Source organism: Panthera onca, chromosome B4 (genome assembly GCF_046562875.1).
Source record: "Panthera onca isolate mPanOnc1 chromosome B4, mPanOnc1 haplotype 2, whole genome shotgun sequence".
NCBI lineage: Eukaryota > Metazoa > Chordata > Mammalia > Carnivora > Felidae > Panthera > Panthera onca.
The window spans coordinates 125,367,106-125,381,293 of NC_138345.1; the positions used below are offsets into that span (position 1 = coordinate 125,367,106).

The window sequence follows — 14,188 nt, forward strand, 5'->3', positions numbered from 1 at the left end:
CAGAAAAATCAAGATAAAACCTGTTACCAACATTTACTTCTGGATGAGGAGAAAAAATAGAAACAACAGGGGGAAAAATGGCAAAAAACAGCAGAGAACCAGAAGAAGGAGCACTTAGAATAGATACCAGAAAAACTTTCAGGTTACCATCTGGCTTCCTCTTAGCCACTACTGTGTAACTTATTATGCTCAGACCATAATTAAAAATATTATGATTATACCAAATTAAAAATAGGTCCATTTTTCTGATTCAACTGTATATTTAAAAATATTCTGGAGAAACACTTTGACTCAGGAAGTCCAAGCCTAGAAAATTTCTCATAAGAAAAAAAAAAATTACAGAAATGAATATAAAAATGATTACAAGGAGGATCACTAAAGCTCTGTTTATAATAACTAGAAATCTGAAACAACTTAAATATTTAAGAAAAGGAATTAGATTCAGTAAATTATGATACATCCATAAATGGAATACTATAAAGTCTTTCAAACTGTCCCTACAGGGAATATTTATTGACATAGAAAGAGATGCATGGTATAAAACATGAAAAAATTTTAAGTTAAAAAATGGTATAAACAGTAAGATCTAACTTTGGATAAAAATCATGTACAGATATAGAGAAGTAGATAAAATATAAATAAATATAGCCAGAGTGATATTAGAACTGGGGGGTTAGAACTGAATTATTTTTTAATTATTTTTTAATTTTTATTTACTTTTGAGAAAGAGAGACAGAGTGCAAGCGGGGGAGGGGCAGACAGAGAGGGAGACACAGAATCCGAAGCAGGCTCCGGGCTCTGAGCTGTCAGCCCAGAGCCGGATGCAGGGCTGGAACCCACGAACCGCAAGATCATGACCTGAGCGAAAGTCAGATGCTTAACTGGCAAGCCAACCAGGTGCCCCTGAAAATATTTTTAAATTTTAACTTTTGTATTTCAATAATTCCTGCAATAAATACATATTGCCCAAGTAATTTTTTTACAAGATATTAAAAAAAAGAAAAGATAGGCTATAGGAAGTTTATACTCTCCATTTCTTCCCAGGAAGGACCAACGAGTTGAAGTTCAAGCACTTTTGTGACTTTTTTCCCAGCCCCACTCTTCCACAAACAGCACTTATGACTTGGACTCCATTTGTGAAGCATCTGCTCCGCCAAGAGATCCCTCTTCTTTCTTGGTACTTCCCGGACCTGCTCAAAGCTAATTCCCAACTCAAAGAGCCTAACTTGGAGTAACTCATTACTCCACCACCGGGGCATTTGCGTTAGGCAATGACCTTTACAATGGATCCACCATGACCCTGGTCACCCAGCAAACTGCCATTTTTCAGAAACCATGGCTGTCTCGCATACTGGCTTTTAATAAGGCGGGTTGCCTAGCAACCGCCAAGGAACTGGCCGGGAGGCGGAAGAAGGCACCAGCCGGAGCTATTTATGACCAAAGGGAGCCGTGCTCCGTGTGTCTGGTTGCGTTCGAGGTAACCAAATAGGAGATAACACCCAGCTATTTTTGCATCATGAAGAAAAAAACTACTTGGCTCTTGCCCAGAAGGGCAATTACCTAAAAATCTTGGCAGGCCCCATGGTATGAGAAATGGTAACTGATACGCGGGTGAAAAAAAAAAAAAAAAATCACTGACCTTCATAAATACTGATGATATGAGGATGGTTGAGGGATGACATGATCTCAATCTCTCGTCTGATGTGAACCATGTCTTGTTCATCCTTAATTTTGTCCTTACGAATGGATTTTATAGCAACCTATAAAGTCAGGAAATGAAATGTTACTCAGAGGACTAAACAGATGCAAATCAGCCATTGGGGGAGTTTGGAAAATAAATACAGATGTTACTTGTTGGCAGAACCGACAATAACCAAAACAAAGCTTCAAAATACCCCCTGTCACGTCTTTCATTTATAGCAAAAACACCCTTCTCCTGACAACAGAAAACATCAGAGTCCAAGAGCCTGGGGTTTGGGACGCTGGGTTAGGGGGTTTTATTTTGGTCTTGTTTCCCTTGTTTTGTTGTTGTTGTTGTTTTTCCATAAAGCAGAGGCTGCTTCACGTGGCCAAATTCGTTTACTCTAGGAATCCTGATGCTTTGAAAAAAGGAAACCGAAGAGCTCAGTTTACAGGGTATATAGATGATTAAACATGGATGGGTGAAATCAGTATCACTCAGCCCCAGCGGGCAGCTGCCGCAGCAATGGCTGGTAAAAGCTTCCTTGCACGGTGCTTCTCCAGGCCAGTTCTGCTCAAATGCAGGGTTTTAAGACTCCAGCCTATGCTGCGGTTGTGCAACTACTCAGAGGCCAAATCCTTCCTTCATCCTTCCTCTGGCCCCGGGCACCTTCCATCGCACGTGACGTGACGTGACGTGACGAGACAAAAAGGCTCTGCTATAGAAAAATCAGGATGAAACAAAGGGAGGGACAGCCAGACTCCCTGCCTGGCCCCAGATGATCCCCAATTTGCAGATTTGGATCTGCAAATCCAAACTGTAGAGGGCTGCCAGGGCCAACGAGCAGAGCAATCGCTCAAAAGAAACACATAAATAGAAAGGCATTAAATGACAACGGGAATCTAATGAGGAAAAATATGTTGGCCAGTGGATTCATCTTTGCTCCTAAACAAGTTGCTTGGTAATTTAGTTCACCCTGGCTCTAAGGGAGGCAAAAAGTACTCTGGGGGTGGGGGGGTGGGGGGGGAGGAAGGTGTCCGTGGGTAACAAGGAAGCTTGTTACCAACAGCCAGCTTAGTCCCTTCCAAAGTGGTCCTCCTATGACGTCAGCTCTCACCTGGGCCACCCTCTCCTAGATGAAAGGCATTTAACTCATCCCTCTGGATCACAAAGACATGAAGTACTCTGGAGAGACAGCATCCTCATTACCAACAGCCCACGACCACACCTCGATTATGACAGGGGGAAGCCCTGTCAGCCTCAGCAGGAAGCTACTCACATCTGGGAACGTTTGCATCTTCTGGTTAACACCGGGTCCCCACCAGGCACTATACATGGAAACTACAATCAACCCATCTATAATTCAATGAGAATTGGGCAGCTACTATTATTATTGCTGTTTTTGCCATTTGCTGCCCTCCCAACAAATGTAAATGGACTAGCAGGCCCACATATCCCTCCTTTGCAAAAATCTCCCCAGCTGTAATGAAATCAGTATTTGTGTCATTACTTGGCTCTGAACTATCGGGGATCTTATTCACTGCTTTATCTCCCGTGCTTAACTCCTCGTTGGCACGTGGCAGGCCTGAAAAACCCTTAGTGTGGGCAGGCAGGCAGGTGCTAGGTAGACAGAAGGGGAAGGAGGAGGGAGGAGAAAGGAGGGATGGGAGGGGGAGGCAGGGGTGATGTCTGCGGTTAGGTGATGAGAGCCCAGACCAGAGAGGCGACAGTGAAACCGGAGCATAAAAAGAAGGACCCCTCTAGTCAAACACCACCATCAAGACAGGCACACTGGGAAGATGCTTCGTTTTTCTCTGGCACCCTACTGCAAGGGCAATCGAGGAATGGACAAAGCAGACTGGAAACGCTGGACGCCCTGCTGTAAACCCAGGGAGAAGCACCGTCCTCCCCTAGACTGGGAGCAGACCCCGAGGCGGAGGCCGGATAAAAGGAGGCTGCCCAGAGATGAATGAGCCTCCAGCTTCAAGGCCCCTTTTCACCAGGGTGCCGGGCTCAAGGCCCTCCGAAAGCCCCATTCAGTATGCAGCGAGAAAAGCCTCCCTGCGCTGACGTCAAATGTAAAGATATGACTGGAAGGCTTTATTTTGTCTGAGCAGGGCCTGCGATCCTGGGAGCTTGTTCTGGGAGGAAGCAGACAGTGAGCACACACAGGCCATGGAGGATGTGGGTGGCTGTTTGGACCACCTCCTGCATTCCTCCATGGACTAAAGATGGACCAGGGGAGAAACCACCCCTTTGATTATGCAGCAGGCTGAACTTGGCCTCAAGGAGGCTCTACTGTCAAAGGACAATAGGAAGAAATTCTTTCCCCATCCAGGGTCAGGGGAGGGTAAAGACATTCTGGGGGGTAAGAAAATAAGCCCACTGGTCAGTTCCCCCCAACAGTGGGGCAGGAGGCCGACTGTCTCACAGCGCCGTTTGCCAGGGGGATGTTTCCAGCCCAGTGTGAAAAGGAAAGTGCTCACATTCTAACAAAACCCCACTCAGCACTGAGGAAACTAAAAGGGCTCCATAAATGTTAATAACCATGGTGGTTGTCCCTCCACAAAAGTTTCCCTCTTCCTACAATGAATCTTCTATTGAAAATGTAAAAGAGGGCTCATTCTGCCCCCCCCCCCTTTCAAAGGGTCGGTGGGAAGTCCATCGAACAAGGCGGGCTAGAAATCACTTAGAACCATGCAATTGTCAAGGCCAGGGGGAGACTCTCGTTTCAACTCCCAAGGGCAGTGAGATGACCCACCCAAGGTCGCAGAGCCAGTTAATGGCAAACCACGGACACAGTAACAACCACTGTAATAACAGCAGGTGGTCGTGGAGCACTTCCTATACGGTGCAGACGTTATGCCAAGTGTTCTACACGTCACGGATCTTTACATCCTTATTCAGGCTTCAGCTCCAGGATCCCTTAGGTTTCGGAAACCCTCCCTGACCCCTTTAGGGGATGAGGCAGCTCCTGGCCACCTCCCTCTCTCCACACCTTTCCCTACTTCATCTTCGTGGGGACATTCTGCACCATCTGAAATGCTTCTTGGTTTGCTGCATAGTCAGCCTGTGACCAAATCCAGCTCATGGCCTGTTTCTGTAGGTACCCAGAAAGCTAAGAATGGTTGTCACAATTTTAAAGAGTTGTTTATAAAAGGAGAAAGAGATCTATAAGTGTAGTTCCTGTAACTTAAGGTGGTGCCTGCTTCATGAAGTCGAAGGATAACCTGAGCCAGCACAAGGCAAAGCCGTGTTGTGTAATGGTCAGGAACATGGCTTTGAGTCCGGGCTAAAACCACTCATTAGCTGTGTGACCTTGGAGAGGTGACATAAGCTTTCTGTGCTCCAGTTTCCTCATCCATCAAGTAGGGAAAGAAGGGGACCTGCCTCACAGGTACCCTGTGAGGATGAAACGTCAGGTGCTTGGAACATGCCTGGCCCAGGATAAGTGTTCAATAAACGGCAGCATGTTTAACCTGAAGACACTGCCCCCTATATAGGGCCTTCCTGCTTTCCTTCCTTTCATTCTTGGAGCACACTTGAATTCCTCCTGGTTCCTCATGGGCCAGCAAGTAAAGGCCTAGGGAACATATGTTCCCCAAGTACGTAAAAGTCAGGAGAATCTCTCTCCAGGTCTTTAAACTGTACCCTCACCTGACATGTCAGGAAGCCCAGAGCAGCTGGGGCTCACCCACCATGATCACCATGGCATCTGAGCCTGAGACCAGACAGAAGGATAAAGCAACCCCAGGACTATCCCCCCCCCGCCCCCATCTCCTTCTTATGGTCACCTGTGCAGGTGACCAGGGGAATAGAATGGCCTAGAATGAGGCCAAAAGATGGCCTCAAGACATCCACTTCAGCCTCTCTGCATTTGGACTGTTCATTCACTTACTCCTTTTGGGTACCTACCAGGCACCAAGCACAGTGCTGGAACTACACAAAAGGGAAAACCAGCAAGATTCTGCCCCAGCCCTCAAGGTTGGGGTGGGGGGTGGGGAGCAGAGGAGGGGAAGGACAAGAGCCACAAGCAAAAATTACACAAGTGATCACGCAATTTTCCTCGTGACCGAAGGCTACCAAAGAAACACACACGGGTGCCAGAATTCTGGAGAAAACCTTCTCTCCAGTTTCCCTCAGTCCTCGCCCACATCGACAAAGAAAGATAGAGGTGGGGAAAGGGCCCAGCAGGAAGAGATTACCAAATGTCTGAAACCATACACCCTCCCCCCAAAACATCCAATTCATTCCTGCACGAGCCAGAGAGATGTCACTCCGCCTTCAGAGTGACGGGAACTCACGCGCAGTACAACCACTTTCATAAATGTTCCCAAGTCTAGACAGCACCGTGTGCCTTATAAAACGGTCTGCCTTTAAATAAGGCCACCCTATAGTTTAATGTTTAAACCGTAGGCAGCAGCGGGGCTGGCTGCGGACCTGTGAATTCTGCCCTGCGGTGCCTGCCTGTTTAAGAGGCACACTGAGCCCAGCCAGTCCCCAACCCTTGTTAAATGTAACAGGCCCAGTCTCCTCTTCCATGGAGGCAGTTTTTCCTTTTTGGAATAATCACCATCAGCCACCTGTTCTGCAGCCTGCTGGGTGTCCTTTGCCACAGCGGCTGCTGTGAATGTTAAGAGCTTGGTCACTGGGCAGGGTTCTGGGAAGCAGACGGTGGCTGCGAAAGCCAGGCTTTTACTGACTAGCTGACCTCGTTCCGGGAGCCTGACCATCACAGATCTCGGTGTCCTCATCGGTAAAATGGGGCTAGCAAGGCCCACCTCTTGGGGCTGTCGTAAGGAGTGGGAATAACCTAAGTAAAGTGCCTGGAGCACAGTAGGTGCTTTTACTGATGGTGATGACTATAAACGAGGCCTGGCAGACACAGGGTCCTGGACCATGTTTTCGGGGGGACGAACCCACAGCAAATCATCTTATAGGCCTCTCCCCTCCCCTTTCGGTACATACCTCCTCCCCTTCCCCAGATTTGTAATAAGTAAGCAAGAGCAGGTTAAAATTCACATCCAGCCTGTGCGCCTGCAGGGAGGGGGGCAGCCAGCCGTCTTCCTGTCCTGCTTTGGGGAGTGGAGGTATTTCTGGGCAGGTTCTACATTTGCCAGGCTCTGACCAGGAGAATCACTGCCCTTTTCCCTCCACAGCCACCTCCCACAGATGCTCATTCACTGCCACGTCAGCCTGCAGACACTGTCCTAGAACAGTGTTTCTCAGACAGGGGCCACAGACAGCTTGTTGAAATGCAGATTCCGAATGCAAAGGTCTAGCGTGGGGCCTGGGATTCTGCACTTCTGGCAAGTGCACCCCCAGGTGATGATAGCGATGCACGTCCAGGGACCACACTTTGAGTAGTGAGGTCTTAATGCTCTTTGGCCAGGACACAGCAACAGTTTAAGATCAGTGGCAATATTCTTAATAACAGCAGTAACTAGCATTTATCAAGTGTTAGCTGTGTGTCAGGGGACCTTATCTCATTTCATCCTAACTAAAACCTCATTTGTTACAGGAGGAAACTGAGGCACAGAAAAGACAAATACTGCCCAAACTCACACAGTTTGTAAAAGATAGTGCTAAGACCTCACCCGCGGCAGCCCGAGTCCACCACCTGCTGATTCTAGAAGCTGTGGATGAAGCTGGGGTAGACAGCAAACACGGCAAGTGACAGAAGCTCTCAAAGGTCAGTGTGAAGGGACCCTCCAAGCACATGAAGTTTTATAGGGTCATATGTGAGGTCTCAGGAGGCAGAATTGGGGGTCTGAGTAGCGGGGAAGAAACATGACCATAAACACGGCATTAGAATCACTTAGTAGGAACAAGCTTGCATTCTAATCCCGGCAATAGGAGCTGGCAGCTTCCCGGCCATTCACAAGGTGTGATCTCATACCCGGCCACGTTCCACGGGAGCTCCAGGGCACTGAGTCAGAGCAGCTCGGGGATCTTTTCTCACCAAGGGGCCCGGAGGCCACTTGCAGTGGAGGTAAGCAGCCAAATCAGGGCGGAGGCCGGTGTAGGGGTTCCTGCTCTTATCTGGTTGATGGTCACAGTTCATGGCAAGGCACAGTTCCACACCGGCCACACAGATCCAAAGACCCCAGGATCACCAAATGGCTTCCATTCAGAAAGGCTATGCGTGGCCATCACCACGGTGATGCCACCCAGGAGGCCATCCTGCAGCCAAAGCCCCTAATTAATTAAATGACCCCCAGCTCTTTGTGAGGAGCCTGGCCAACTCGAGACAACACTCGAGCAAGTTGCCATGATGCAACCGACCCTACAGGGACCCGAGCCAAGTCCTCCACGGGGCCCATGGGCCTCTTCCTCTCCGGCTTGTTGATTCATGTCATTACATGGATGTTTTTTCAGACAGAAGCAGGTTGGAAGCCAAGAGCTGTATCAACACGCGCTGAGGAGATGCGCCCAGACGCCAGGGAGCATGGTGTGTGTAAGGAAAAGCTTCTTCTTCAAAGAACGGCAACCCCCTTGTACCACCACCAGCCCTTTAATCTTGTAAAAGGTTCTGAAAATATAATCCTCTCTAAGTCGGTTCTCCATCCTTGATTTCCAAAAACTCCCCATCAGACATGATGTGTCCTCCGATGATGCTCATTTTTCTCCTGCCATGAAAAATGTGTTCTATTTCCAGAATTTGAACAGCAAATCAGATTTTTATGCGACGGGGCTAGGGCCTGCTCACGGGACCCCCAGAGAGGCCTGGGATGTTTTTTATCGACGTGCACAAGGCTTCCCTTGCTCTCCACACCCCCTCTTCAAGGACTGGCCTAAGCGTGTCATTGTTGCATGGGGTGATGCCACAAAGGAAGTGGAATTCACAGCTCAGAAATTACAGGCACATTTACACTCCTTGTACTGCGCTGGGGTTTGTAAACACCAGATAGCGGCCATGGCTGACCAGGCAGGAATCAAAGGATGGGGGGCAGGGGTGCGGAGAAAGGCCAATGGAAAGTTAACAACAGTGGCCATGGCAAAAGCAAGCAACAAGCCAGTTCACAACACATAATCTGATTGTCTGGGAGCACAGTTCCTCCCTCAAAGAGTGGGGAGCGAGAACACCACCTGCACCAGGCCCCGGCAGCCCAGTGGGGGCTGTGGGTGCTGAGTGTCAAAATGCAGCTTCCGGGCCCCACCCCAGATGTACTGAATTCCAGCATCAGCAGTTGCTACAAGCTTCCCAGGTGATTCTGCCGCACTTTGAAGCATGAGCACTGCCATTATGTTACTTAAACCAGAGTTAATGTCGCCATGATGGCACTTCTTACGCCATAACCCAAACACTACGCGGTCATATTCAACACTGGATGATTAATGAGAATTAATGAACTGCCCATCTATATAGAGGGGGACTGAACACAAGCTGCTTCCCTGAGGGGACGCTGCGACCCGCATTAATTTAACCCCCGGCAAATGGAAGGTTTGCTCCCATGCTGCGAGGCCCCAGAAGCTGGCTGCTAACGGGTTACTTCATGCTCTGCACACAACCTGGGGCTCCCACACCTGAAAAAGTAAATGTCTCCAAAGGAGGAGAGAGGAAGCGAGCCCCGGAGCCTCGCGTTCTGACCGCTCTGTGACAGAGGATGTGGCTGGGGCTGTGGGGAGCCTTCTCTTAGCAGAAGCCTCCAGAAGTCTCTCCAGGCTCTAATGAACAATCCTAAGCCCCCCTGTGTAAAAAAGGCCTCTGCTAGCACAAGAGATGCTACACAGACCACAGCAGAGTCACAGAGAGACAGAAAACGCAGGCCTGTTTAGCTGGAACTCGAGTGGCCAGGCAGCTGTTTATTTTTGGGCTTTCACGTTTCTAAAAGCCAAATGCAACACCAACTCAGAATTCTAAAGTGCAGCTGCTTTTCTTCCAGATTCCAACTGTCCTGGGGAGGGAGAGGAAGGGCCTGGCCGGAGGGCAGAGGTTGGACAGCCTCGACCGGTAGCATCCAATAACTCTGATGCCGTTCGTAACCCGGCTTGGATATGCTTAGGGTTGTGTAACTTGTATTTATCAATCTCCAAGCCCAGCAGAACCACGGCCAGAATTGCCAAGAAACCACATCAGCACCTTGGCCTTGCCGTCAGTCACGACAACTTGGCCAGGGGCCCCTGAACAGTGGTACTCAGGCAAGCCTACCATAGACTCAGTTTCCTCATCTGCAGATGAGGATGACAAGCGGTCCAGCCCCACCAGGTTGACAGATTGTGTACAGGGTGGAAGGCTGAGAAGGCAAACAGTCACAGGCACGAGGTGTAATGATTACTGATCACCGTTACATCAGATGTCAGAGCTGCGAGGACCTCAGAATGTTCTATGCCAACCCCCTCATTTTATAGGTGAGGAAACTGAGTCCCAGGGAGGTTAAAGCACAGGCCCAAGTTCACAGAGTTAATAACAGCACTGGAGCTGCAGGAAGATTCCTGAATCTCACTTCAGTCTGAGATTAATACTCTGGGCAAGGAGTGCTAATCAAATTCCAAGCCACAGCTGGCAGCAGGACTAAAACGGCCACCCAAAGATTAGCCATGCACACACGAGGCAGGCCCCAGAGCAGCCAAGCCCCAGACCTGCTGCGTTAGTAATAAGCCAACATGGGGAGATACTCCCAAGCGTGCTGGCAAAGTAGGACCTGTCTCACAGCACGGCACAGTATCTCACCTCCATCTAATGTCAGGGGGCTCTCTGCCCACAGACATGCAGGGGACGCGGTCTTTAGTCTAATTCAGTCCAAACCTCGTTCCAATTTCTGAAGCCTGATTTGATATCACACATGAATAGGCATACTTGGGAGGGTTTTATCCCATTATTTCTTAATTCACTGAAAACAGTGCTTTTAAATATTAACTTCAGGCTGCTGCTGTAGCCCTGGCCTTGCGAACAATGCACAAGGGCCATAAAAGACCTGAGAAACATAATTAGTTTTCCAAAGGGGGGCAAAAAGAATTAGTCACTTGAATTTAGCTGATCCGGGTGAGCAGAACAAAGAAAAAAAGTGTTTTTTTTAATTTCTTAAGATGGTGAAATATATAGAATGTGCAAAAAAAAAGGGGGGGGGGGCGTAGCTTTATATTGCATGTTTTAACCACAGATGATTTTATAAATAAGTGAAAGGAAAGATGCTTCAGACGTTATTTTCATCCTGACAGAGCTCCTATTCGGAAAGCTGAATCGTGGCAATCAGAGTGTGCAAAGACATACCGGACAGGTAAGGAACAGTGGATGGGCTACAATCCGTCCTTCTGGGGGCCTCATTCAGCATCTTTTCACAAACCAGAGTTTCTTTTCCGTCCAAAGGAAGCTCTCATTGTCCACTGCCCAGAGAGTGAGCAGGCTGGGCCCTGCTCCAGAGCCCCACTGCACAATCTACCCCGATGCTTCCCAGCCTGCTAATCAACTCCCTACAAACCTGCCGGGCATGCCTGTCACAGCAGCACCTCCAGCTATACATGCCCAGCCCCAGGCAATGCAGCCTGACCCCCAAGGAGCACGCTCAGTCCCCAGCGGGGCATCTTCTGCCACCCCCTTAGGCAGGTGACCTCCATGAGCTTCATCCAGCACCCATCACTCAGTGCCTACCCCCAGGGAGGTTGGGGCAGGGGACTGTGGTTCTTACCGGGACCCAAAGAACAGCCCGAGTGGAGAGTGTGATGCTTCTGGACATCTGTGCTTTTCGTTTTTTTTTTTTTATTAAATATAGTTTTTTTAATGTTTATTTATTTTGGAGAGAGAGAGAGATACACACACAGAGTGAGAGCAGGAGAGGGGCAGAGACAGAGGGAGACGCAGAATCTGAAGCAGGCTCCAGGCTCTGAGCTGTCAGCACAGAGCCCGATGCAGGGCTTGAACTCACGAACTGTGAGATCATGACCTGGGCCGAAGTCAGCCACTTAACCACTGAGCCACCCAGGCTCTCCTGTGCTTGTCATTTTATCTGCCGGGATCCCTCCACTCCCTATCATCTGCAACTAGCTTCTTCAGCTGGCCAACTCCTCCAGATCTGTCCCCTACCATGAGCCCCCAGAATGCAGATATAGGTCTGCTTTGCTGACCTCGGTTGCCATTCACACAGAGACCATTTCTGTTTTACTCACCTTACCTCCAGTGCCTTGCGGGCAAAAAGCTGGGGCTCAAATGGACTCCAAGATATTAAAAAGGAGCCTGAACATTTTGTTAAGTGAAATAAATCATACACAGAAAGGCAAATACTGTACGATCTCACTTATATGTGGAATCCAATAAAGCAAACCTCATAGAAATAGAGAATACGTTGGTGGTTGCCAGGGGCCGAGGGGTGCGGAAATGGGAGATGTTGGTCAAAGGGCACAAACTTCCAACTATAAGATGAATAAGTTCTGGGGATCTGATGTGCAGTGTAATGACCACAGTTAACAACACTGCCTTACGTACTTGAAAGTTGTTAAAGAGAGGAGATCTTAAGTGTTATCACCATGCATGAACTTGTGCACATGCACGCACACGCAAACACACACACACACACACACACACACAATGATAATTATGTGAGGGGATGGAATGGTTAACTAAGGGTTAACATTTTGCAATATATATGTGTATAAAGTCGTCACGTTCTACACCTTAAACTTACATATGTTATATGTCAATAATATCTCAATATAGCTGGGGGGGGGTGAAAAGGACCCTTAAAAAAATGTCAAAACACAGCCACCTGCCACTGAGTCTTCTTTTATTTATCTGCCTCTCAAGTGTTGAATCCCTACTTGTCCTGGAATCACTGAGCCTGACCTTGTCTCTAAAATGGAGATAACATGATGGTACTTAGAAATGGGGCCTTCGGGGAGTGATTAGGTCATGAGGGTGGAACCCTCAAGAACGGATTAGTGCCTTTAGAAAAGAGACCCCAGAGAGCTCCCTGGTCCCTTACGACAAATGAGGACAATGTGAGAAGATGGTCGTCCACAAACCACGCAGGGAGCCGTCCCCAGACACAGAATTCCCGGGCACCTGACCTTGGACTTCAGCCTCCAGAACTGTGAAAAATAGATTTCCATTATTTACAAGCAAATAAATACATCAATAAAATGGAGATAATAATAGTACCCAGAAGCACTGGGAGATAATTCACAATAGCTGAGAGTAAGCCTAATAATTACTGGTTATAAGCCCTGACTATGGGCCAGGCACTGGGCACCACCCTGTTTCTCAACCTTTCACTCATTAAATTCTTGCAAAAATGTTATTATTTCTGCTTTCTCAATGAATATAAACTGAGACTGAGGGAGGTGAAGTAACTCACCCTAGGGCACTCAACTAATACATAGGACATCTGGGTCTCACTAAACCTAATAACTGTATTCTTAAGCTCTGTATCTCACCCACAAAGTGAGTGCCACAGTGCCTGGCACATAGTGGGTATCTGATAAATATGAGCTGTATCAGTCTCTGAAGACACCGCCTTATCCCCACCCCACGTCTTGTTTTAAGCTAATATTTAAATGCTTCCATCTTCAAAAGCACATCCATTGGTCTTCCTTGGTTTTCTCTGTGAGCCCAGCCAATGCACTTGGGCAAGAGGCAGAATTGGAGAGGAGGGTCTGGGAGGTGTGGCCCCAAAAATGAAGCAATCATGAGTCAATTCTCCTGCAAGCAATTTTGGGAGATCTGCTCTGGATAAGGCACTGATCCAGGTCCTGCAAAACATGACCCAGGCATTCCCTTCAAGTTGCTTGTAATCCAACTGGAAAAGGAGGGGGACATGGGAGCTCCTCCCTGTCCTGCACCCATTCATCCTTCTACTGGCAGAAATGCCCTGACTTTGCTCTGGGAATGCCATTAGACGCAGTTTTAAAGAGACTGTCAGTCAAGATAAAGCACCCTCCCAATACCAGTGGGTGGACCCATGATCCTAGAATTTGGCTAAGAAGACGCTCTTTCCCCAGAATTGAATTTTGAGTGGTTTGAAGATGGCTGGGGCATTGGGTTTTTTCCTTCCCCCAGCCTGGTCCTGTGGGATGCACCAGACCTTATAAATTAATTTTCTCCTTAAATGAGTCACAGAGTCATTAGCAATGTCATTTCTGTCATTAGCAACCAAGACCCCTAACTTCTACTGGGAGATGTCAATGCATTGGCGTGAGAAAAGAGAACAAGGTTACTAGGGAGGCAAGCACCCTTGGTGTCGTGGGCTAGAGAAGTCAAGGCAGGTGCCTGGGAGCAGGTGGGGTGGGGGATGGGACCAGAAAATACAGAGGGTTTAGCATGGACAAGGAAACTACCAGTCCCTCCTGATGCCCATAGGTAAACACATGACCCTAGAGTTTGGCCAAGAAGATGCTTTTTCTAGGACTCCCAAGACCCTTCCCAGAAAAGTGTCTTTTTGTGAGATCACAGGTGAACTGATATATGTGCGCAGAGGTGGGGCCTCCTGAGAAGTCCTTCCATGCATCACCCCCCCCCCCCACACACACACACACACTTCTACTTCCGTGTCTCACTCACACTCCTAAATAAGA

At 48.3% G+C, this 14,188-nt stretch overlaps 1 protein-coding gene across 2 annotated transcripts in view; it reads right to left on the reverse strand.

Moving 5' to 3' along the window:
* The window catches only part of NUAK1 (NUAK family kinase 1), a 73,950-nt gene that overhangs the window by 39,512 nt on the left and 20,250 nt on the right, over positions 1-14,188 (reverse strand). Inside the window, exons 1-2 of one of the 2 annotated variants that reach the window (XM_078449522.2) lie at positions 7,279-7,940; positions 1,640-1,760 (exon numbers count right to left, since the gene is read on the reverse strand). In XM_078449522.2, coding sequence (XP_078305648.1) covers positions 1,640-1,712 — 73 coding nt within the window. In that variant the 5' untranslated portion in view covers positions 1,713-1,760; positions 7,279-7,940. Of the gene's footprint in view, positions 1-1,639; positions 1,761-7,278; positions 7,941-14,188 lie in introns of those variants that run through there. The other variant, XM_060656549.3, reaches the window with a different exon arrangement.